At 28.1% G+C, this 25,618-nt stretch overlaps 2 protein-coding genes across 2 annotated transcripts in view; one reads left to right on the plus strand and one right to left on the minus strand.

The window, feature by feature from the left end:
• The window catches only part of Cat (Catalase), a 114,074-nt gene extending 99,056 nt beyond the window's left edge, over positions 1-15,018 (minus strand). Inside the window, exon 1 of the mRNA XM_075373824.1 lies at positions 14,893-15,018. Coding sequence (XP_075229939.1) covers positions 14,893-14,946 — 54 coding nt within the window. The 5' untranslated portion in view covers positions 14,947-15,018. The remainder of the gene's footprint in view (positions 1-14,892) is intronic.
• Positions 15,019-15,404: 386 nt separating this feature from the next.
• Positions 15,405-25,549, plus strand: LOC142329338 (selenoprotein F). Its single transcript, XM_075373826.1, has 5 exons — positions 15,405-15,594; positions 17,311-17,429; positions 21,248-21,363; positions 22,035-22,144; positions 24,383-25,549. The coding sequence occupies exons 1-5, from the start codon at positions 15,532-15,534 to the stop codon at positions 24,500-24,502; spliced, it is 528 nt and encodes a 175-aa protein (XP_075229941.1). The 5' UTR covers positions 15,405-15,531; the 3' UTR covers positions 24,503-25,549.
• The last annotated feature ends 69 nt before the right edge of the window (positions 25,550-25,618 follow it).

Below are 25,618 nucleotides of genomic sequence, written 5' to 3' on the forward strand. Positions count from 1 at the left end.
TATACCAGCTGTAAAGCAAATTATTTTCGTTATAAGAAAAAAAGAAGAAAAATACGGTTCTTTACCACGACAATGATAATAAACAGCTACACAAATTCTAATAAGTGTTTATGATTATATTTTTATTTCAAATTTGCACATAAATCACTCATACGTCACAGACGAAGTGTTTGGTGCTTGATTCATGATAACATTGTAAAAGAAATTACAATAGAAATTTATTATTTAATAAATAAATATAGTGCTGCTTATTTTCTTTGAATATTTTCGTATTAATTCTTGACTTTTAAAAGAGGTTCCAGTTATTCAGTTTCAGACTGATAGGACTCAAGGTCGACCGAATTGTTGAAATTGCTTTTTTATAGTCTATTTTTTTTGCTGGTCTTCTTAAGTCAGTCACGAATTTTAAAATTTTAAATGAATGAGACAGTCGACGTTGCTGACGACTATTAAATTTAGTTACGGATTTTCAAAAAAATTATTACGGCTGAAATTCATAAATAAATGGTTGCTGTGCAGTACAGGATTTACCATAAAGCAAAACAAGCAGCTGCTTGAGGCCTCACTTTGACAGGGGCCTCGAAGTAAAAATTTTGAAAAATAAAAGTAAAATTAACAAAAAATAAAGAATATATTTATAATACTTTATGTATTACTTTTATAACTTTTCAATTATGTAAAAGCTTCATTTATATTTATAGCATAGATTATAATGACAGTATATTTTAAAATTGGTTTGTCATGCAAACCTGTTTTGAGGGGGGGCCTCAAAAATATCGATTTGCTTGGGGCCTCGTCCAAGGTAAATCCGGCACTGTTGCTGTGTATGATATTAATGCTATTATTATAAAATATGAATAAAAATAATGTGAAATGTTACGGAACGATAGAAAGGAAGTGCATGAAGAAAAACAATTCGGACAATCCTCGATCATTATCAATGATTTGTATAGGCGCAGTAATCAACAAAACAAGAGATAAATATTAAAAAACACGACTGCCGAAAAAAAAACATTGCTGACAAACATCGCACAAAGTGCTCGCATTACCTCACCACTCTAGCCTCAACATGCGTCCCCACGGGAAGCCCATTATTATTAAACAGGATTTTTTTTAATTTATTTAACGTAAATTTAATTATATTATTTTTGTAACATTATTCATTCGATTGATTCAAATCAATCAGTTCAAACCCAGCTCACACAGTGTGATACAGGCTCACAGTTCACGGTTTATTACTTCATTAAAGTTTGTGCTTCAAATGGAAAACCATCGCTTTATATACATATACATATAGATATAGCCTATGACACTCCCGGTAACGTAAAGATGTCAACGCGGGGTCATACATCTAATTCGGTTCAGTAGAACCGTCCGTAGTAGAACAAACATACATACATTCAAACACCCTAAATACATTACAATCCTTTTTGGGCACTCGTGTAAAAAGAAAATTGTTGAGCGACATCTAAGATTTGAATTGATTTTTATCGGATGTACTTCAGCAAATGCACTCTACCATTCAAAATTGGTAAAATGACAGTTAGTAAAGTGTGGTGTAATTAGAATAATATGGGTCACATTATGCAGCTATGAAAGGTTTTTTCGAGAAAATTTGGATGGGTAATTGTCAGTGATATTTCAGCGCAGAAACATGAAGAAATTTAATGATTAATTATGAATTGAAAGAAACAATCATACAGGTGAACAAAAAAATCAGGGTTTTAAAGCCACCTAGTATCTCTTAATTTTAATTTACAGTAATGAATAACAAATAAAATGAAAGAGTAACTCTTTTTCCCTATAAATGTTCAATGATAGCACCTATCGTCGCTCGGCACACATCTAACCGATAGGAGAGTTCATCCAGCATGTCTCGAGTAACGGAAGCGAGAGCTGCTTTAATCCTGTGCCTCAAACGGGTAAATCAGTAGATATAGCGGAGGCACATACCCTTCATAAAACCTCCATAAAATCACATGGGGTCAAATCGGGTGACCATTTTTTTTCTTTGTCTGTTTAGTCTCCAGAACCGCCCTAAGATATTACTTCAGAGAATGAATAATAGTATTCAAAGCCGTATAAAAGCAACTGTCTTTACTAGGATTTGAATCTTAGAACTCCCGACTTTGAATCAGCTGATTTGTGATGAGTAAACCACTAGACCAGCCCGGTGGGCTAAAAGCTCTGTCAACCGGTCCAGCGGTTGGGGAAAACGTTATTCAATCAAACCAGTACAGACTTTTGCCAATGAGAAGGCGCACCATTATCATGTTGCCAAATAAAATTCTCTGCTCCATCCTGCGGTTGAGAAAAGAGCAATGTAAGCAGCATCTTCAAACAAGCACTCCTATTACTTTTGATTCAGAAAAAAGGACGACCAGTAAACTTATCAGCGGGATATTGCACAGAAAACATTTAATTTTGGGGAATCCTTTTCGCACTGTAAGAGTTTAAGGGGGTTTTCTGACTCCCCAATTACAAATATTATGTGTGTTAACTTTTCCATTCAGATGAAATTTTGACTCATCACTAAACACAATACAATCAAGAAAATCCGCAACTTCATGACGCAACATTTCCTTCGCGAAGTTGTAGTGTAGTCGGCAGGCTTCAAAACCTGTAACAGATGTTCACGGTATGGACCGATACATAAGCATTTCCAAAAATTTCCACTGTTATTAACTGCATTATTAGTTTGCGGCTGCCTACCTAACAAAAGTTTTAGGAATTAGTAGAAAAGACTGCCTGACATCTTCAAAACCTTCTTCAGACACTCTCTGTCGTCCTGTAGTCTTCCCTTTACTCAGACATCCGGACGTTTCATACCTATTAATACATCGACGAATGTTATTATCACTCAAAGGATCACAATTAAACTTTCTACGGAACGGGCGTTCAGCTGTAATCATATAATCGCGTTTAGAAAACTGCAAAACACAAAGGCTTTCTGTTTACAAATCCCTATTTTTGCTAATGGTATTGTTAATCAAAAAAGATAGGGAATCAATTTACGGCCATGCGTGCAACTAAAATTGTCCTTTTTGCTCATTGATTATAGCCTTAAATCAAACGTATACACCTCATCAAAGAGGCATTAAAACAGATTAAAACCACATTTTTTTTTTTGTATACCCGGTACAATAGCAAAATGACACAAGACGAAGGAGTATGAGAATGCTTTTTGAGACTCGTGGATCGCTTCGACAAAAATGGCTGAATGTTAACGACGATAGGTTACGGCATAAAATTAAAAAAAAACGTGTATGTTAACATCAAACGATCTCTATTAAAGAGTTAAAATGAAAAAAATTAGCAAAAAAATTTAAATTTTCAATCTGAAACTATGACTTTCACATAATGTTAGATATCACTATCAACGCTTGCTGTCAAATCCATTCTGAGATACATCCAAAAATTATTATTTACCTTTTAGCGAGTTTAAGAGATATTTTAAAGGTTTTTTTACATATTTTTTATTTTCTACATTTTAATCTTCATAAGTTTATACTTTACAGCTGCGCTAGCGCACAGGTTTGAGCGAGCTTTCGAAGTTTTCATGACTCCAATTTCTAACACCGCAGACAATAGTATAGGCAGCTTTAAAAGTTCATACATATTAAAATATTACTGTATATACTCATATACCTTGACTGGAGCAAGATAGAGAAATCGTGTTTTTTGCATTTTATTCTTGTCATAATCTGGATATGCACGCAGAAATTTGTTTTTGTATTCAGCACATCCTACTCGCAAACGGGCTACGTCTGATGAATCATCAAACATAAATATTGAATGTAACGGTTACATGCTATTTGAATTTTAGCCGTAGAAAAAATACTTTCCTTCTATTTAATCATGCGCCGCGATAAAACCGAAAGATGGGAACTCCCAAATTTCTGAAAGGCGCCCCGGGGGCATTTGAAAATATTACCATCCGATGGGTACCACTGGGAGCGGATCGGATGTCGAAAAATGTTTCCATAGCGCGAGGCTCAACCTTTTTCGAGATATTTACGATTTTCGTCCGAAAATTCGGATCAGGTTAAAAAATACAAAATTTTCCCAAAACTTCAGTCGCTACTGTACATAATTTGTATTAGCAACTGTATACCCTAATATATATCTCACTTGTTTATAAAACCAAGTAAACGAGGTTACATAAATTCAAGGGCAATTTTTTTCATATTATTAAGGGGAATTTTTTTCAATAATTAACGGATTATAGGAACTTGAAAATGTTCCTAAAATGTGTTATCAGGAGCAAACCTGTATGTAAAATTTCAGAGCGAATGGATAAGCGGAAGTGCTTCAAAATTCGACTGTAAGGTTCCGTACCATGAATCACATACATAGTCCAAGAGCGAGTCCAAACTGCGTCTACTGTTTGACATTTAATGTTTGGTAACTATTTAATGAAAATAGGTTCATTAATGTTTGTAGGTTCGTTGCATAAACGAACAAATTACTTTCTGCACATCCAAAGCCTTGAATAAGCGGGGTAAAAAACTGAAAAGATTTGGTGCAAATTTGATGAAATTAAAGCAATCAATTTACAAGAATATGTATTTCAACGGAAACATTTCCATAAATAAAAAAAAGTTGTTCAGCAAAAATAAAAATTTTAATAAGATAAATTTGAATTACTTTTATTCTTTATGGGACCTTTCATTGATAATAACATAAAAATTACTGAGTGACCAAAAAAATATTCAGATTGTAATAAGATCGTGAGGAAAGAGTTTATATTCAATGATGCATGTGAATCGTGGCACCACCTGTGGTTTAACCTCTATAATGAAGGAAACTGAATATAAAATAATACAATTACAACAAAGAGAAAAAACTACATATATATAATTCAGAAAAAAAACCACCGCCGAAATGTATTGCGTATACAGCTTTTAAGTTAATTAACGCGTTAATTTTAAAATGTTAACTTTAGAATAATAAATATCATACGGTATATTCGATCATGAATGAAGTTTGTCCTTGACTGATATCCATAGCGAACAAAGTTACTGTCACCAATACACAAATCAGTCACACGGCCAAACTTCAAACACGATCAAATTATAATCAAAATTTAAAATAGAAAGAAATTAAGAAAGATTTTTGATTAAACTTTTAATTTACTGATTGATAAAAATTATTAAATAAAAAAGTAAAACGTATAAAAACCTTACCTAAAGTATCAAGTATTTCTACAATCCTTTTTTTAATCTACAACAGCCTGGTATACAAATCGTTTAAACTCGAGATAATCGGAATATTTTAAAAATAAAAATATAATGCATTAAATTAACTTTAAACTACTTAAAGTTTCAAACGACCAAACATACAGTGTCAAGATGTAAGATTAGCAGAATATATATCGAAAATATCGGGTTCGATTCCCGGCTTGCGCATCGTATTTAAGACAAAGGTCACAGGTTTTTTATACGCAGCAATTATTTATAATGACGTCCAATGATATTTTATTGTTATAATATTTTTAAGCACACAAATGTGGTCAGATATATTACAAATGATGTTAACTTTATTATTTTTGTACTTTTAAAATAAATTATCCGAACGGCGGAATGGACTTCAATGCTTTGGATGGTTTGTGTCCTTAAACGTTGAAAAAACCAAATTTGCTGGGAAAGAAAACTAATAGTTATACAAGAAAATTAAATTTATTGAAATTTAAAAAAAAATCATATTTAATACTGAGTGTACGCAGAGTTAGTGAACTCAAAAACATTGTAGCAAATAAATTTAAAAAAAAACTTTTAAAATTTATTTTTTGGGGTGGGGGTAATTTACAATAAAGTTTTATTGTAAAATTATCATTTTTGTTTAAACAAAAAAAAAAATTATTTTTTCTGTTCCACCTCCAAAATCACCTTCCAACGATTTTTTTAAATTTGTCTACCTTTATTGTGTTAAATGGAAGAAACTAAATAATAAATCCACTGAAAAATGTACAACCAATTTTTTGTAGTTGGGGAGGTGAATTATGATAAAATTTTATTACGGTAAAAATTTTAATTAAAATTTTAAATAAACCAAAAACGTTTTGTTAACTTTCTTCGGCTCCCCCATCCCAATGTATTTCTTTTAGGTCACTTACATTACTACTATGCCTAGAAGGGCATAAAAAAAATTCGGTATGCAAAAAATATAGCGTTTTTAAATTTTTTGGGAAGGCAGAATTTTGGGGCAAAATTTTTTTTAAGTGATTAAGATAAGACCCTCTGGAAATACTGGACCCAAAATGTTACAAACAAATTGCCCCATATACACATACAGTCTCTGTACAAAATTTCATCAAAATCGGTTCATCCAGTCAAAAGTCAAGCTTCAAACAAGCAAACACACGTACGAACATTACCTCCGCATTTAATTTTTTTTTGGGGGAGTCTCAAGGTCATGAAACATCGAGAAATACAAAAAAAACCATACCCCATTTTTTGATTGATTACCATAATTTCCTTTTTGCAGCTTTGTTCTAGAAATATCAAGCCAGGAAAATAAAAGAGATGGGTTAAGAATCATTCTACAACCTTATTCCTCCGTAATGTTTTGGAAATAAATAATAGCATTCAAAATTTGAAAGCTAAAAAGCAAGTATAAAACATCATCGTGTTCGAAGCCACGTGTTTTAATAAACTAGTTCTTATAATTATATTATCGAAGTTAAAGGGCTCTGGATGTAGTTTCGCTGATGTTATTAGCATCTGATAGGATTAATAACTAAAATTGACGTACTATTAAAAAAAAAAACAACTAGAAATTTTTTTTTTTTAATAATCTTACTGATAAAAAATCTACATATTTTTTGGTATCTAAAGACATGGCCGTACATTTATCAAGTAATATTGATCGAAATGTTTCGCTGATGTAAAAATAATACAAATACAGGTACGGGCGTGTACCTTTACGTATTAACTATAGTTTAAAACAAATAAATGATAACACCATTTAACACATTATACGTGATATTTTAAAAAAATTTTCATTATATAATATTTCTGTAACATACAGAAATGATAAATAATAAAATACTTTAAAACAATTACTTCTTATAATAACCACAACAAAAACAATTTATCAGTAAGAAATTATTATTATTATTAGTTACGATAAAAGGGAGACAAGGGAGACCAAAGTTTAAATTGTTGAGAATCGTGATCGACGCAAGCAGGACAGCTTTCACTTTCTTAAAATATTATAATAATAATAAACAGCTATTACGAACGTCGGATGCCGTGTAGCACTGATTCAAGTTATGTTAATAAATGTTCAGTAGCGACCAGTATTAATACAATACTGTAATAATCGTGAAGAATATCGTTTACAACTTATGTTAATGTTTACTTATGATTGTTAACAGAAAACGGCCGTTTCTCACGGGGCTACAAAAAGAAAAAGAAAGAGAAAGAGAACGTATGTTAATGAATTCAAGGTTATTTAAAAATGTATCATAATTAATTGTGATGAATATGAGAGAACAGTATATAAAAATAATTAAATAAAAAAATAGGTAAATAAAATGACCTTGCTGAATATAATACATTAAATGATTTTAATATAGATAGAAAAGTACAGTTGAGTTAAAAATAAAACGCACAGCAATTAACTTAGGAACAGTAATTTAGATGCCAAATCTGAGAATAGGACCAAAAATTGTCATTACCACTACGATTTGAGTGAAGACATCTCAGGTTTTTTGAAGAACATTCTCAAGAACGCTAGTGATGGTAATACAATCATCAGTACAGACAACTCAATATAAAGAAATTATTTTCATAACCTTTTGCATTTTATATCCATGTTGAAGAGTAATGAATTCTTTCTTTCTTTTTCCTGTTTAACCTCCGGGAATGACCGTTCAGGTATTGCTTCCGAGGATGATATGTATGAGTGTAAAGTGTAGTCTTGTACAGTCTCAGTTCGAGCATTCCTGAAATGTGTGGTTAATGGTAACCCAACCACCAAATAACACCGATATCCACTATCCAGTATTCAAATCCGTATAAAAGTAACTGCCTTTACTAGAACTTGAACACTGAAACTCTCCGACTTCCAAATCAGCTGATTTGGGAAGACGCGTTCACCCACTAGACAAACCCAGTGGGTTTCAATATCTATACTCATAATTTAATAATCCGACATAGTTTTTTTATACCTTTGTAAAAAGGTATAATTACCGTCAATGATGGATAAGACCGATCACTTATAACGAGGCTCTAGGCACTTTATAACGAAAGGTCCCTCATGTAAAATTACAAATCCAGGAAAAAACTTTTACAATCAACAGTAATAAAATATGAAAATAATTTGTCTATATCATCTCTTTTTTTATATTCTCTTAGATAAACTTTTCAATTATATCATCAAACTGAATTTTTCGCAAAATATTCGATTCGATGGTTCAACGAATCTAAACGTTCTAGCCGCATTGTTGCACTTTGATCAACCTTAAAGGGTCGCTCTAAAATCTGAAAATGTTAATTTGAGTTTTATATTTCTGATTTCCAATTCTTTTGAGACTCCAGGAATTTCAAAGTTTTTATTACATATTCTGGGGATAAATTAATTTTTTATTTTGTTTATTTGTAATTTTTCGAATTTCAAGATTTTAGGAGAAAAATAATTTAAAATTTTCTTTATTTATAACTTTTTTCCAATTTTCGGGGGTCCTAGACTTGCCTAAATCTGCCTATTGGTTAATCCACCAGCGCTTTTGCCGTAAATCACATGTAACACACCTTTATCAGAATTGATAAAAGATAGGAAACGATGACATTTTTAAGAAAATTGTCCATTTTTAATGCATTACATTAAATACAATAGGAAATTATGTGTCTTATTTCTTTTAATTAAATTTAAAGGAGAAATACGATGTAAAAAAAGTTTAAAATGTGACTGACCTTGACTCTAGGTTGCTTGAATTTCGTTTTTTCATGACCGATAAAAATACAGATAAAATAATAGAATGTTGTTGGTTTATTTTTATTAAGGTTTTGTCGTGAAAGTATTGAATTTAACATAACAGTAGCCGTATAAGATGGATGTTGGTCCACTTCGACCTCGCACTCACGCTATTTACGAAGCTTGTAAATCTAAAAAAACCATCTGGCTAAAATAAATTTAAAAAAAAAATTGTTAATCTACAACAAAACTTTCTTAATTTTCCTACATAATCTTCATTTAAATTAAAACGCTAATCAAATAGTTTTACTAATTTCTTATTCCATAGAAATACGCTGATAAGTTTCGAAAGCGTTTTATACCTTCCTACCGCTTACTTCGTTTAGTTTACAAAATAAATGAAAACCATTGAGAACGGAATCAAGGCTGTATGGCCCGAAGACTCTGCTGAATTTTTGAAACGTAGCTCGAGATGTTACAGCCGAGTGCGATAGTGAAACAAAGCCGCTTGACAACAGATCACATAGTAAGTTTTCTATTGCACAATAAATTCTATGATGAATGTTTCACAGAGTGGGAATTGTTCCACTTGACATAAAATCAAAGAGTAAGAAGCCTTCTTTACTTGATTTAAAAAGGAGTTACAATAAGATACTAGTAACAATAAGATTTAACAAATTCACGGTTTCTGTTTATCACGATCGAGAAATGTTTAGGTCATACCGCTTTTTGTTCGGTCCTCTTCAAACATTAACTATTATTTAAAACCATAACTAACATTTAATTTTCTAATCATTTGGCACCGACAAAGTTCCAGTTACCAACAATTGTAAAAGTATAATATTCGCAAAGATCTTACGAACATGACGTTATGGTCTTATTGACGTACAATTTAATTTTATTTCTTGACGACAGACTTGAACGAACGTAATAATTTTAATTTAAATACAATTATACATTTGAATTTGAATCTTTTGGGAAATCACTGATGGAGTAACGGCTCCGAAAGTACTCTGATATATACTTTTAAAATTGTTTGTAAGTGGAACTTAATGCTATCATAACTAACATGTTCTGTATCCAATAAATTTACCGATAATTTCATACAGGAGAAACACTGAACACAGAGAGAAACAGCTGTGTAATCCTTCAATAAAAAACCAACCATTCTTACAACTCTCGTTACCGATTTTTTTGCTTCAGTTCTTCCTTCACAAGAGAGGGCCATCCAAAAAAAAACATTTGTTGTGAACACTAAATTCTTTAGCTATGAACATGAGCTAATTTTCTCACAACTGATTCATTAAAAACTTCGACATTATAAATTTCCGTTTTTTTTTGCTACAAATTTATAAAGGCCGATCTTTCCTTGCACTTAAAAACAGGATCAATACAAAATTCACATTTGGGGATTTTATATTTTTTCTAAACATCTTAACAGCTCAGAAAACAAGAATGTGTTTCTAGTATGAAACTGTTTAAATGCAGCTAATATAAAAGAAGCTAACTATGCAGAATAACTGGAAGGTTACAGCTCAAACCTTTCAGATTCACTCATATTTAAGTAGCAAAATTTAAGTGATCAAAATTGATCACCTATGTTTGTCAAATGATTTCACAAATTTTTATAACGACCAGTGAGTTGGAGTGTAAAAACGGGTAGGCAAATGGTTAAGCTGTATTTTGTTATTTTATACGCTTGTAAAATGACTGGAAAGTTTAAAAATATAATAAAAGGGCAGTAAACACAACCACCTAACTGAAACCACCTATTTATTACTATTAATAAATAACAGAAGTAATTTATGAAAACTGGTTAACTTAATATTCGTTTTCTGTAAATAACTAATGATTTTATTGGTTTCTGTTGCATAAAACAAAGCAAAGTAGTAGAAAGAACCGACTAATCATCGCTCTTAAATGGCTGAATTCTATTTTTATTTCTAAAAATAGAATGACAAGATTTTATTGCTTGATATATTCATTTGATGTAGTGCTGGTTGCCTGGATTTCTTTACTTTATACGTAGCAAACAACTGATAATATTTCTTAATGTTCTAGATAAAAGGAAGATAACCACTTGAACTGTATCTCTGTGATGAACTTAAGCTATATTGTATTGTGTTATAATTTACTTTAAATACTGTTTTTAACCACATTTTATCATCAATTCATCTCCATTGGTTGAATTTTATTCTCTTCTTTCATTATTCAAGATTTTGTGGTGCAGATAAAATAGGATAAATTTTCCAATCAAAAAAAACCACCTTTCAAGAGATGCAGGTTATATAATGAAAAAAATTTGCTGTTAATATTTGAAGGAATTTTTTTTATTCAACTAAAACTTTTTAATAGATAATAAAATCTTTTTTTTAATGTATTTTTTTATAACATATATTGTCAAAATCTATGTCCATAAATTAATGGGACACAATAAAGTCTGTTTGGTTTGTAAGTGTACAAATTTAAAAAATTTAACATTATCTTCACTGTAAAAGGAATACTATCACAAGCATCATGACCTGTTATTAAGGGAACATTTACTTGTCTGTACTCCACAATATAACTAAAGTAAAGCATTCAGTTTCAAGTATCAGGGATTACTTTTAATTGATAGATTTACCTTAGCTACAAAACCAAAAAAAAAAATCTACAAGGCAAAATATTTAATCATAAAAAACACTTTTATACATAATTAATTTAAAGAATTAAATAGAAATTTGCCAGATTGATGCAGTAAATGCATTATTTAAATGATAACATACAAGCTAATTCTGGTACTTAATTACAGATAACTGTAAAAACATAATCATAACATTAAAACTTTTATCAATTACTCTGGTGTGTAAAAACTGCCAAGATTAAAAACAACAATTTGTAAACAACTTCATGTATAGGCAGGGCAATAATATATACTCGTAAATTCATTCATAAGTACTTATAAAAAATCTAATCCTTTAACTAAACAATTTTGTATTTTGTAAGTATAAAATTATATAGTTAATCATTAAATCAACACACACAAAAACAATTCAATCACAAACACACATATGCATATATATGACTATAATAAGATATTTTCTATTATGCAGACTACATTTTTTAATTACTTTTTTCATAACACAAACAGAATAATTACAGATTTAATATTCCAAAGAATTTAATAAAGCAACTGTTAATTCTACTCGTCCTAAGACGTCAATCTATATTTTATTACCTATTATGAATAAATATTTCATGTGAAAAGATGAAAATAAACATCTAATTGATATTAAAATAAGATAATGAATTAATATGACTTGACAATTTTTTTTTACACACTGATTCTTTTTAAAATACTGCTATAATTTTTCATTAATTTAATTTTTTTCATTTTAAAAGCGTTTGTTTCTCAAAACAGGTACAATTAGAAAGCTAAATACCAAAATTTTATTTTTTATTTTTTTATTCGTAAAATAAAGATTACATTTCATTCTGTTTATACTAAACAGTTAAGTACTTCTGACAGACTACTAAATGAAATAAATTAGAATTACTATAATGCTAAACTATTAAATGATTAAACAGGCAAAAAATAATGAAACAAAAGCATTACCCGTTAATTATTACGTAAAACATCCATTTATAATTCTAACAAAAGTAGAGGTAATAAAAAAACCTATTTTATTTAAGGGTAGTAAACAAAATATAAAGAGAACTTTGCATTAGAATAATGATTTCTACTTGAAATTACTTGCCAAGTAAATCAAATAGAAGGTTCTTCAAATAAAATTTATTAAATACATTAATTATGTGAAAAAATCTTTTGTTTTTCAATCTTTTTGGGGCTAATTATGAAGCTCTTTTGTTCAGCAAAAAAGACTTATGACACTGTTATTCATGGTTCCCATACTAAAAATATTAGGAAATAGGAAAATGGTATGAAACGGTATGTTAATATGTTGTAAAATTATATACTTTATCTGTGTTTGGTTTTCTGCTTAATGAACTATTTTTGTAGAATTTAGTGTTTGTAAATTTCATATTTTGAGACTTGAATTTTATGTACTATGTGCAATATTTGTAAGTTTATAATGTCACGTTTATGTCCTGTTAGAATTGCTTCAGAGGATGAGATGAAATTGAGATTTTTTTGTAGTTTGTGAAAATGCCATGCCAGACAGGGATTTGAACCCGGAACCTCTGGATGAAAAGCTGAGTGAGACGTTACCACTACCACCATGGAGAGGATTTATACTTTTATACATATGAAACAATAGAGTTAACCTTTAAACCACCTTATGGAATTATTATGTAGATACAAATATCTACAAATGCAATTTTTCTCATTTTTACATTCAGCATATTAAAACAGGAGTTAAAAAAAGAATACAAAAACAGAACCATTATTTTTACTATTTATTCATTTTTATTATTAATAAAAATTAAAATTAATAAAATTTCTACTTATTTTTATTATTATAACAACTCTACTTAAGGAGCTGTTGGATAATTAACTTCAAAAAGATCAGAGGAATAACTTTCACATAACTTTAAAAGATTTGTTCAAATAATATTTTTTTATTAACACTAAACTTTTATCAATGGGTCAGACCGAACAATTTCATTTTGCTAATACATTTTCAGTGTAAATATAAAATGTAAAACACAATGTTCCATTTATTCTCAAATTAATAGAAGTCCAAACGCCTAATTTTGTTCTACACAATAATTATATAGCAAGTGGCTAATGGATGGTTTTTTTTTGGAATTATCTAATTACATGCCACTAGAATATAATTAGATAAGCTTAATCTCATTTTAATAATTTGTCTCTTCTAAAATCAGGTCAAGACTTGAAACATGTATATCAAGTGTTATTAATTCAAAACCCCTCTATAGCAAATCCAACTTCAATTTTTCCAATTTTCCAAATAAGGTTTTTCTGTAACTAAAATGACAAACTGTTTTTCTTCAGATTCAAACGCTCTCTTACATGTTCATTCATAAAACTTCATTCTGTTATCATAAAAGAAAATGATATACTTAATTTATATAAGCTTAAATCCTTAATAGCAATAAATTTAAAATTATTGTAACAAAATAGCAAACTAAAATAATATATTTGACTAACATGCCCATATATATACAAAGAGCTAATTTCTTCTTACAGTTAAACAATTAAAAGAGTTTGATATCATCTGAATAAAAGAAAACCCTAAGTTATGTAAACTTGGATAAAAAGCAAGGCAACTAAATGCAAATATAATCAGTTTTTCAAAATCTACATACTAATATAGAAATGAGAGAAAACTTCAACAAAAGGGTTTAATACAACCTTAATTTCAACAACTACAGGTGATGGTTAAAGTCCATAATTCATATTCAAAAAAATGAAACGTACATGATCTAAGTTATACATTTTCCCAACAGAAATGCACTAGTGGCTACATATTAGTGATACTAATTAGCCAATACTACAAACTGCTATCTACTATTAAAAACTAACTGATAATTTTAAACATTTTTTTCAGTTTTATTTACACACTACTGTTGTCACATAGGTACAAAAATAAACAAAACGAAAAGGTCATTAAAGTACACAACAGTTCATAAAGATGATTCATTTAATTACGAATATAAAAAAATCAGGATTCTTTTAAAGGTTTTACGATTCTTTGAATAAACAAAATTTCTTGAGAATACTCTGTCAATACGTAATAATAATAATAATAATAATAGTTAAAACACCGGTATACATTCTCTTGATATTTTCTATGCGAAAAATATTACAAAAAATAACTCGATTCAAAAAGTAATCAAATAAGTATATACATATAAAGATGATTAATGACTGATTTAAAATTAAAATTACAAGTCACTCAAGAGTAAATATACATTATTCAAAATATAACCTAAAAACTGGCAAAAATGTACAGTAATGAGAAAATGAATATATATTAAGTAAAACTACAATAAAATGTAAAAATATACCTTTTGTGATTTTTTGAAATCCACTAACTGATCAGTAGCCGGATCACGAGACATTTTGGTAAATGTTTTCGTTAAAACTACGGAGCAAATTTCAAATCCAAAGTAGAAGCGTGCTGCGATTGATATCTAAACATAACGTAATAGAGTATAAATAATAACCACAACCTGAAAAATGAAATATACCTTTTTCAGTTAAAAGATCCCTCAATTACTTCCTGACATTTTATTTTTGAATATCATACAAAGCAAACATTAAAAACGTATGAAACCTTCATCGTTAAAAATTATGTTTATTTATTGCATGAATTATATATTTATTTTTCTTAGAACTCATTGATTTTCAAACGTAATATGATGACTGACGGATTGAAATTTAAAACGTCACTAAGTTATACATATATATTTTACTATTTATTTATTAAATACAAACGTATTTTATTAATAATTATTTAAAAAGCAATTTTTTTTGGATAAGATAATAATTCTTTGATGAGTTTTATCACTAACACATGTACTTATATGAATGGTTGAATTATTGTTTACGTACTATGATTCGTAGTAAAATTTAGGTTATATTTTGAAGTTAGTCGATTTAATTCTGATGTAATTAATAAATACTGCCCTTCAGATTAATTAATAATGATGTCTTTCAAAAGTAAAGTTCAGTCTTATGTAATTATTTCTTTAATTACATGTTCCTTGGTAAGTTCTTTGTAATCCTTTTTTGTAATGTAAGAAAACGTAATATAATTTCAGAAGGATGTACTGTGATTTCTTACCACAGATTAAAAAAAAAGTTTCAACTTTACATACAATGGATACAGAAAAATTGAAATACAGATTTTGTAGGTCTACTAATACAAAGCTTCTGATTGTGAATTGTGGAAAAAAATATTACAAGTGTAGCAAACTGCAGTTAGAAATCCATATTCAACTCAGGAGGTTCAATACTAGATCCAGCTTTGTTTTTATTATGTTATTAATGAAAGTAAATTCACTCATATGTTTTAAGATTAAATAGAATAAACTAGAAAGTAATGTTAGGGTAGGTGTTAAAAATTTATGTTGACACTAGTAAATTAATTAGATGCTATGATTAATTGTAACCTCTCTTGGAATGACCATGGAGATTAATTTTTAAAAAAATCCTCATTTTTTTTCTGTCAAATTAGTATCTAGAATTGATGAGAGCAGTTCTACTCTTATTAACCTCAACTTTTTGTTTTGGAAACAATTTTTCTTTGCATTATTTTGTGCTGTACTAATACTTTAACCTAAACATCTTGCACAATCATTTTTATATTTCCTTTAACTAAATCTAGATATCTTAATAATGACTCGCTGATCAAGGTTGCTTTAGAACATTCTTCTACAAACCTCTCTTCCCTCATATTTATGTTAAAAAACAAATTCATTTCATATTTTAATCACTCATCTAATTTTCAACATATCCCTATAACATTTTACCTGAAAGGCCATCTTTCCTTTTATCATAAATTGCAATAGTTCTCATAAATACTTTTAAGAAAATCTTCCTGTTTCATAGATCTATGTTGGATACTAACTGATATCTCTCTTGCTTGTGCCAGCCTGATAGTTGTGATTTTTTCCCCAAAACAAAATTCTGGTTATTTTATTCCTCTACTGTAATATTTAGTTACTGTGACATACGCTGTCACACTTAAATTTCTTTTATCACTTTTCATAAATTATTTTATTCTTATCTATCATCAAACTGAATTTCTTCTCCCTTCTAGCAATAAATTCATATCATTCAAAATTTCTTTTAATTCATTTCTGGTTTTTGCAAAAGGACATTGTCATCAGCAAATCTTAACATTTTTTAGTTTTTTCTTTAGTTAAAAAAGTAACAGTGTTGAAAATTAACAGCTGATGCACTGTTTACATTAGTAATACTATTTCAAATAAATAATATCTCATTTACAAAAGCACATTAATTTTGTAAAACTGTTTAAAAATATCTGTTGTGTTCATTTTTGCTAAGTTATTGAATAATATTTGAATGGTTTTAATGAGAATTGTTTTACAACTGTTGTGTTGAGTGCAGTCTGAAGGTGAAACACAGTAAAAAATTCTACAGTATATTTTCTCTCATTTCATTACTTTGTGGATTGCTGATATCCCAAAAACTTATTGAAAAATGGATGTTGTATTTTTTCTCATTTTATTTTACATGAAAATAAAGTATCACACCACAAACCGTATTGCTATATTAAGTTTTAATTCATGATGGTGATAAAAAATGTCAAACTTTCTGTAAAATAGGTATTTTTATCTCTACACATGTGATTCTGTTTTTGTCTAACCATACTCATTTTTGTAATATGAAGCTATTTCTAGATTTTTGTTTAATTACTGTGAAAACTATATTTGATTTATTATTTATTTTATTTGCAGATAGTTGTAGTTAGAAGTGATTTTACTGCAGAGGACTGCTGGTCACTTGGTCTTAATAAGGCTAATCTATTATGTTCATCATGTGATCTTTTAAAGAAATTTGATCTTGGTGATTTGAGGTAATCAAGAGTAAACATTTTTTGTTTTGATTTTAAATTTTCATTTAACTTTCAAGTTATTGATTAAAGTGTAGTAAAAAAAAAAAAAACAAAAAAAATAAATAACAAAAGATGGCAGAGTATTTGCATATTTTTTGACGACTATTAATTAAAAGAGTTAAGAGCCGAAAAACAAATTTTTTAGAGCTGGAGAATAAATTTTAAGAAATATTCATCTATAAGTTGAGCTTAACAAATTTCTTTAAGTAAAGTTTTCTCTAAATCTAATATTAAAGGCTAAAATAAAAAAAAAATTTTCAAAAAACATTTTCTGCATTTTAGATCCCCGGGGTCTATAATTTAAACAAATTGTGCATTTCTTGATAGCTCTGTACATGAATTAGAAACTTTAAAAAATATTTAAACTGAAAGGAGTTAGAGCAAAAGAATAAAAGAGTATATTTTATTTTTAAGTGGTAGGGGTTGATTTTTTGGAAAAAACTTTATATATATATATGCATTAGGTAACAAATTTTCTTTAACAGTTTTCTATAAAATGTCTCAAAAAATCAAAATTTGTTTTTTTATAATCTCTTCCACCCCATTTACAAATTTTGAAAAAATTAATATGATGAATGCCCCATATACCTGAAGAAAATCAGTTCAGTCAGTCTTGAGATGTAAGGCCAAAGCAGTGTAGCCCACATGTTTTTTTGGTCTAAATGAACTAGTTGGACCCTAAAACATAAAGATTTAAAAAAACTTGATGTCAGATTTTTGACATTATCACCATACTTTCCTCTTTAATAATCTAGCTATATTCTTCAGGAAATCAATTACAGTAAAAATTTGTGGCTCTTCTCTTAAGTTAAAAATAATTTTTACATCCTTGTTACATCTCTTTCATTATTCATAACTAATATTTAGAATTAGAATATTAAACTTAATTTTTAAGAAAAATAGTTAATTTTTTGTGTAAAAATAGTTTCAAAAACCATATCTAAATTATTTATTTCTTTTAAAACTACAGCAGGGCCTCTCTTAACCAAGATAATTGGGAGTGTTATTGGCTCAGAAAATGGAATCCGTGGTTAACAAAGATTTTAAGTTTCGCTCTTAAATTCAGGCAAAAAACCATATTAAAATCAAATTGGTAGAAGAATTAGCCCTGAATTAAAAATGATTATAACGTTGTTTTTTGTTTGTTTTTTTTTACTGTATTTATAGTAATTTTTTATTAATAGTCTCTTGTCAATAGTCAATAGTCTCTTATCAATCTTGCATCGACTCACATAAACTTGGTGTGATTTTTAACGAAAAAGTCTTGTCACCTTCTTTTGTCTTAACTGAGTAACATGGTCTGTAGCAGTGTGGTCACGCCAGTTTCGTACCATCATTAAGTCAAGGAAAGGGATTGTTTCCTTGTTCTAAATATTGGAGCAGTTTTGTATGAAATAGTCCCTTCATTCTGGCTAATTTTTTTCATTTTCATCAATTGGTTTGTCTTCGTCACTGGAGACTTCAATATAAATTAATGGGACAAATAATTATAAATTGTGAAATAGGTTAAGTAGCTTTTGAGTTATTAGGCCACACACAAAACAAAGATTGTCTTTTATTTATGTAAATTGTTTCTCAAGGGGATATTTGAGAAAAAAAGTTTTTACAAAAAAAAAAAAAATTTATATTTGCAAATTTTTGTTGTGTTATCCTTAAACTCAAAACAAGTTTTTGAATTTTTATGTATGATAACTCTGGACTCCATAAACCAATTTTCTCCAAACTTAGTAGGAAAGTGCCGTCCTCAGGGGGATTTATTATTAGTATTTTGTAAAAAATGAAAAAATGGGTGGGGTTGTTTTGGTTGAATAAAGTTTTCTACAGAATTTTATCAAACAAATTTTCTTACTTAAGTTGCAGGTCTTTTGATGAGGTAATATTTTGCAAATTTTTTTAATATTCACCCCCACTTGTAGAAACTGACTAGAAATTTTTTATTTTTACTTGCTTCATTTTAACTCGCAATGTTTTTTTTCATGTTTGTTCTCAAATCTTGTATCCTTAATTTAACATGCTTCCTGACATTGCCTATTGATGAAATTTTACACAATTACTAAGGTCGAGTGACAATACAGTATTCCACCATTACTTTTGCAAACATCCTCCTGTACGGTGGAAATTAAGTTTTGTTAATTTACAATAGTATTTCAATAATCAAAAATTTCATTATTTTGTTACTTTGTATAGTAAACGTTTGATTGAAAATTTGTTTGATATTTTATAAATATATTAGAAATTTCAACGTATGGTGTTATCTTTTGAAATCGAAATTAATCTACTAATTAAACTCATGTATGATGATTTGATTAAAGTATGACTAAAAAATATGAATCAAGTTTTAAGAAGGTTTGTAATATTATTTTAGCTATTATTTCTTGCTTCTGAAAAGGAGTTAGTGGGAGATTTTTACATGAATATTTTCTACATTAATGGGTGTTTAAATGATTATAAAATTTTCTCCCATGCCATTCCTGTTGTCTGTGGCAATGAAAAATTGTTTCTTGAATTTTTTAAAAGTTTAATAACTTTAGTATAATACCCATTGTGTCTAAAATGTGAAAGCATCGATATTTTATTATCCCCAAATATCTAATATATTTACAAAAGAATTGGCAAAAAAATTTCATCCCGTCCTAAAAAAATCATATTTGAATTTATTTAAAATTATAGCTATATCTTTTTATTTTTTCCATATTTTTGAACAACTTTTTTTTACATTTAGTATTGCCATTTGAGACCTATGTTTTCTAACATTAATTTTACCGCTGTGGAGTAAGGGGACCCCCAAAATGCAAATCTTTTTTGTAATTTTGAATTATCATATCATAATACTTATTTTTGTAAGCATGAAGTCATAAAAAAGCTTCCTACAAAGTGGGGGGCTTAAAAACAAAATAATTCTTTGGACTTGGATTTTTTAAACTAACTGTAAAGCATATTAGAATCTAAATTCTGGGGGCCCAAATTTTAGGAAAATAAAAAAAATAATTTTTTATTTTTTTGACTGATTTAATTAAAACTAATTTTGGAGCATATTAGACAATAGACAGTGTCTTTGATGTAGGGCTTCCAAATTTGAAAAAATCATCTCTTTTAAATTATGATCTTCAGGATTCTAAATTACTATTTAAAATTTTTTTTTTTTAAAGTAAAGTTCTACCATTTTTTAATTTAGAATTACCATTATGGGTAACTTTCTTTTAAAATAATTTTACCCAATTAATCTCTCAGAAGTAAGGAAGCCCCCCAAAACCAAAAATTGTTTCTGATATTGTATCTGTTTTTAAAAATGTTCTGAGCTAGCTGTCAAGCAAGGGGATCAAATGGCACCCAAATTTTTACTAAGATATTTTCTCAATTGTATTTTTAAAACTACATAGTTTATAAGGTAAAAAAGTTATGTCGAGGAACCAAATTTTCTTTGCTGAACATTTTAATGTTTTCAGTAATTGCATTCTAAATATTGCATAATTAGGTCATTAATAGTTTTAAAAATTGGTGTATTTAAAATAAAAATCTGCAATCCTTTGTCACTTTTTTGTAGTAGATTGTTTTTCATTTAAAAGTGTCAATTTTTGAAATTCACCTCTACCATGCCATAAAGTGACACAGTGTTTTTACGGTAATATACTTGTTTGTGAATTAGTGAAATGCTATATTTTTGTGTTACTTAAGACACACTCAACATTTTATATTTATTTTTAACTTAAACTGTTTTTTGTTTAAAGATTTGCTAAATTATATTTTTTATGTAATTAAAAATTTGTTGTTTCTTTTAGAGATCATTGTACTGAATGCTGCCATCATGATGAAGCTGCCCCAACAATAAAGCGTTATGCTAAAGCACGTCTTGAAGTATGTACTTGTAAATTTGGTGCTTATCCACAGATACAAGGTATGCATTCAATAATATATTCTGTCTTTACTCTTATTTCTATAATGTTTTAAAATACACATTTAAGTGGCCAAGTATATCAATCGCTGAAGAAATTAATTACAAACCACTTTGGTTTTTGTCATTTTTTATAAATGGCTTAAAAATAATTTGATTAGAACGCATGTAAAATTATTTTTCGAATAACTCTGTCTTAATTGTTAAGACATTTTTATTTCTCCCATTTTCCTGATATGCTCTTTCTAAAAGTACTCTTCAGGTACATTGGCTTTCATGTATTTTTAGAGTTCAAATTTAATTGTCAGTGATACTGATTTAAGACCATTATATACAATTTATAACTGAACTAAAGATTTCAGCTGTTTAAGGCATATGGTTAACCTGAACATTCCATTATATGTGCATACCTTAGGAACAAATTTTTACTGAAGTTGACCTTCAGGTTAACACCTAACTTCAAAACTTAAACTAAATTTGAAATTTCACAAGTCCTTTTGATTGGTTGTGTTCTGTGTTTATAGATTTTAACTAATCTTAAATTGATTGAAAATTACAACTAAACTATACCTACTACTAAAATTTGAAATATAGTTACATACAATCATTTGAAAAATTTATAGAAATATAGTAAATCTTCCAGTACATTATTAAAATTCATTGTTTTTTTTCAGCTTTTGTGAAGAGTGATAGACCAAATAAATTTCCTAATTTGCAGATAAGATATGTTCGAGGATTAGATCCTATTATTAAATTACTTGATAAAGATGGTAACGTACAAGAGGTTTGTATTTAACTTATTTTTATAAAGTTTTAAACTTTTCAGTTTTTGCTTATTTTTTAATTATTCCATTTTACTTAGATCAATTTCAAGTTTGAGATAGTTTATAATTCTTTCATCCCAATCAATCATAGATAACTGAATTGTTAACTTTAAGGTTACAAGATATTTCACATACTCTTGAAGCTGTATTTTAATACATTAACTTTAAAATATACTACCCCCACCCACATGAGTGGTCACTATATTTTATTATCATTGCAGGAGAGTTCCACATCCAGTTTTACATACTTGATAGTATGCCAAACAGTACATCAAGCAACAGTAGTATTATGTTATTACTTATTTGAATATATTTAGGTTCAGATTTGAACAGAACATCGAGGGTATATGTATTTTCTAAAGCACATGTAATAGGCTTGCATAAAAGAAATTAACATATATAGTAATTAAAATTTATTTATATAATAACAACAAACTTACATACCCCTTACAGTCACCAATAGATTAATGAATTTTATAGTGTGCGGAAAGTGCCTTGCCTGACCAGGATTTAAACCTAGGACCTCTGAAAGAAAGGCTTAGATGCTACTACTCTACCTTGGATTGAAAAAATGTAATGAGAATTTAAGTTATTCAATTACAGAAAATTTGTTATATTTTTTCTGAATTAATATTTTTTGGTAGTGTAATACTCTACCAAATATCATTATTCATATCAGAATATTGACAGTAATACAGAAAAGAACTAGATAACAAAAGTAGAACAACCATTATATCATCTGCTTATAATATTGGGTATTGAGTTATATTAATATTGATGTAGGTTATTTAATTCACCAGCCTATCACTAAATGAGTTGAGCATGAGCACACATACCATCTGTGTGTTATTTTTAGTTTTTGATATATCTTCATTTATGGAAACAAATTGCAATAACAGAAAGTAATATCAGCTCAAAAAAAAAAAAATTGCCTCTGAATCAACTTTAAAATTAGGGCCAGTCAATGTTAAGGTTACGTATCTAATTTCTTAAGAAATTTTTAAACTGAACTGTTATTATTAATCAAATCTTATAATGCAGGTAAAGTTTGACTTGTAGACATATTTTAAAAACTGTATAAAGGTAAGCTATGCGTAAAAAAATTAAATGCTAACCTCAAATGATAATGAAACAAATGATCATAAACTAACTTGGTAAAAAGTAGATTCCAAGAAGATTGAGAATTACTGTTTTGAAGTGTCAAATGAGAGAACTCAATTAACTAACAGTTATTCCTAAAAGGCTATGACTACATGAAAAAAAATTTTTCATGTGGCTTTTTTAAGTGGCTATGACCACTTAAAAAAAATTTAAATGAGTTAAAAAAAATGTATATGTCATGTGACAAGATTAGGCAGAAGAGCATTTAATCTTTTTTTTTGTTTTTTAGCAAAAATTCAATTTGAAGGCTCTATGTAGAATGCGTTTGTTACTAAATTACAAATGATCTATATTAGATCTTATAATTTAAATATCAAACTGTGTCTGTTAATCAAATTTTATTTGCCAATCAAAGATGAATTATAATATAAAATCCCAGAAACCTCACTTAAATCTGGGAGTTGTGTTCTTCAGAAACTGAAAATGGACATTCAATTTTTTAAATGAAAGATGAAAATTAGGGTTTATAAATTTTAGGAAAACTTAAAGATTCTGTGAAAAGTAAATAAATAATATTTTAGTGTAAAAGATGATAAAAAAAAAGATTACATAAATAAATTTAGACAGACTTAAAAAACCAGACCAAGAAGTAAAATTTACACTTTTTTAGCTTATTATAAAATGTTGTGCCAAAGTAAGAGTTAGTGAATTGTTTATTTTTTAAGTTGGTGGAGAATTAACTAGTAAAGTTTTATTCATATTAAAAAAAATCAATTTCACTTTTTGTGATGTTTGGGTTTTATTCTTTTTTTAATTTTATTACATAATAATAACTCATTAAATCTGTTTAAAAAAATGTTTCCTGAAACTGTTTCTACTTGTTTCCTGTAAATCAGTGATTTACTGTAAATATGAATGTTTGATATGATGTTTGACTGTAAATATTTGTTTGGTATTTATGAGATAAATAGTTTACTTACTAATAATATGTAAATACTATTATTTATTATTTGTGTACTCTTTAGTACATAAACACTTATGAACTACAGTAATAAATAGCTCATAATAGCAAGATTAAATTTTTAATTTTGTTGCAGGTTCTTGCAATTGAAAAATGGAATACAGATTCTGTTGAAGAATTTTTAAATACCCATCTTGAATCAGGTGATTCAAGTACAGAAAATGAACGAGATTATTTAAAAACAAATATGATTTAACTACTCTTTTTTATTTAGTATTTAAAAATATTTTAATATAATGCTGCTATTCCAGACTTCCTAATTTGAAAGTCTCAGTATATCTAAGTTAAATAATATGAATTTCAACTGAAATTATTATAATTTTGGAATTTCAGTTATAATTTAATTTGTTCCTGATATTGGTAGTTGTTGACTATCATGGTTGTCAGTCTCTAAAACTTACCAGAAGCATGCAGTGAACTGTACTTAGTATTGTTAATTTTGGTGCAACTTTGTACACCAATTCCAGATCAAGAAATTTTGAATATTGATATTACTACAATATAATCTTAATTTTAAGGTTGTGTATTAACTCATAAACTATAATAAATGTATTTAGAAGAACAAATCACTGAGTCAAAACCAAATTACAATTTAGCTGTTTTAGGAAAGCAGTTTTAATTCCATTCTACCAATTTTACAATGCTATTACATTTCAAACTACACCTTTTTTCAATTGTTCAATTTTTTTTTAACTTACAATTTGCAATGTACTTTTCCCTAATAATTATAGCCAGGATTAACTATGTATATGCATATGTATTTATTAAGTTTTGACCATGACTTCTATTTAAGTGTTAATATAGCTATTCAGATATTTAAAAACGTAAAAAAATAACTGATTTGACAAAAACATTTGCTTTTTTCTTATTGAAATTAAACATGTGTTGTAATGATATTAGAGATTGCAATTAATTAATGTACATTGTACATTAATATCAATTATTTAAATGCACTATATAACTTGTATTGAATAAAAAGTAGTAGAATGTGAATTTTTTCTACATCACATTAATGTCCATAAAATAATTTTTTCGTACTAGAATTTTTAAAAACTGTTAATTATTACTTTCTACTTGTGTGGCTAATGTTTTGTACAATGTTTGTAATACAAATGTTTTAAATTTAAATACATGTTTTTGTTAATTTTTAGTTTTAGGATACTGTCATATCTGTTTTTCTTTTCTTTATACCTTTTATATAAAATTTGTAAGGTGGAAAAAATAAAACGTTTTCAAGTGTGAATTAATCAATTCTAAGAATATATCTTTGAACCAGTAATTAAGTATCCTAGCTGACTGATAATTGCAAGTC

This window comes from Lycorma delicatula, chromosome 8 (genome assembly GCF_047948215.1).
Source record: "Lycorma delicatula isolate Av1 chromosome 8, ASM4794821v1, whole genome shotgun sequence".
Taxonomy (NCBI): domain Eukaryota; kingdom Metazoa; phylum Arthropoda; class Insecta; order Hemiptera; family Fulgoridae; genus Lycorma; species Lycorma delicatula.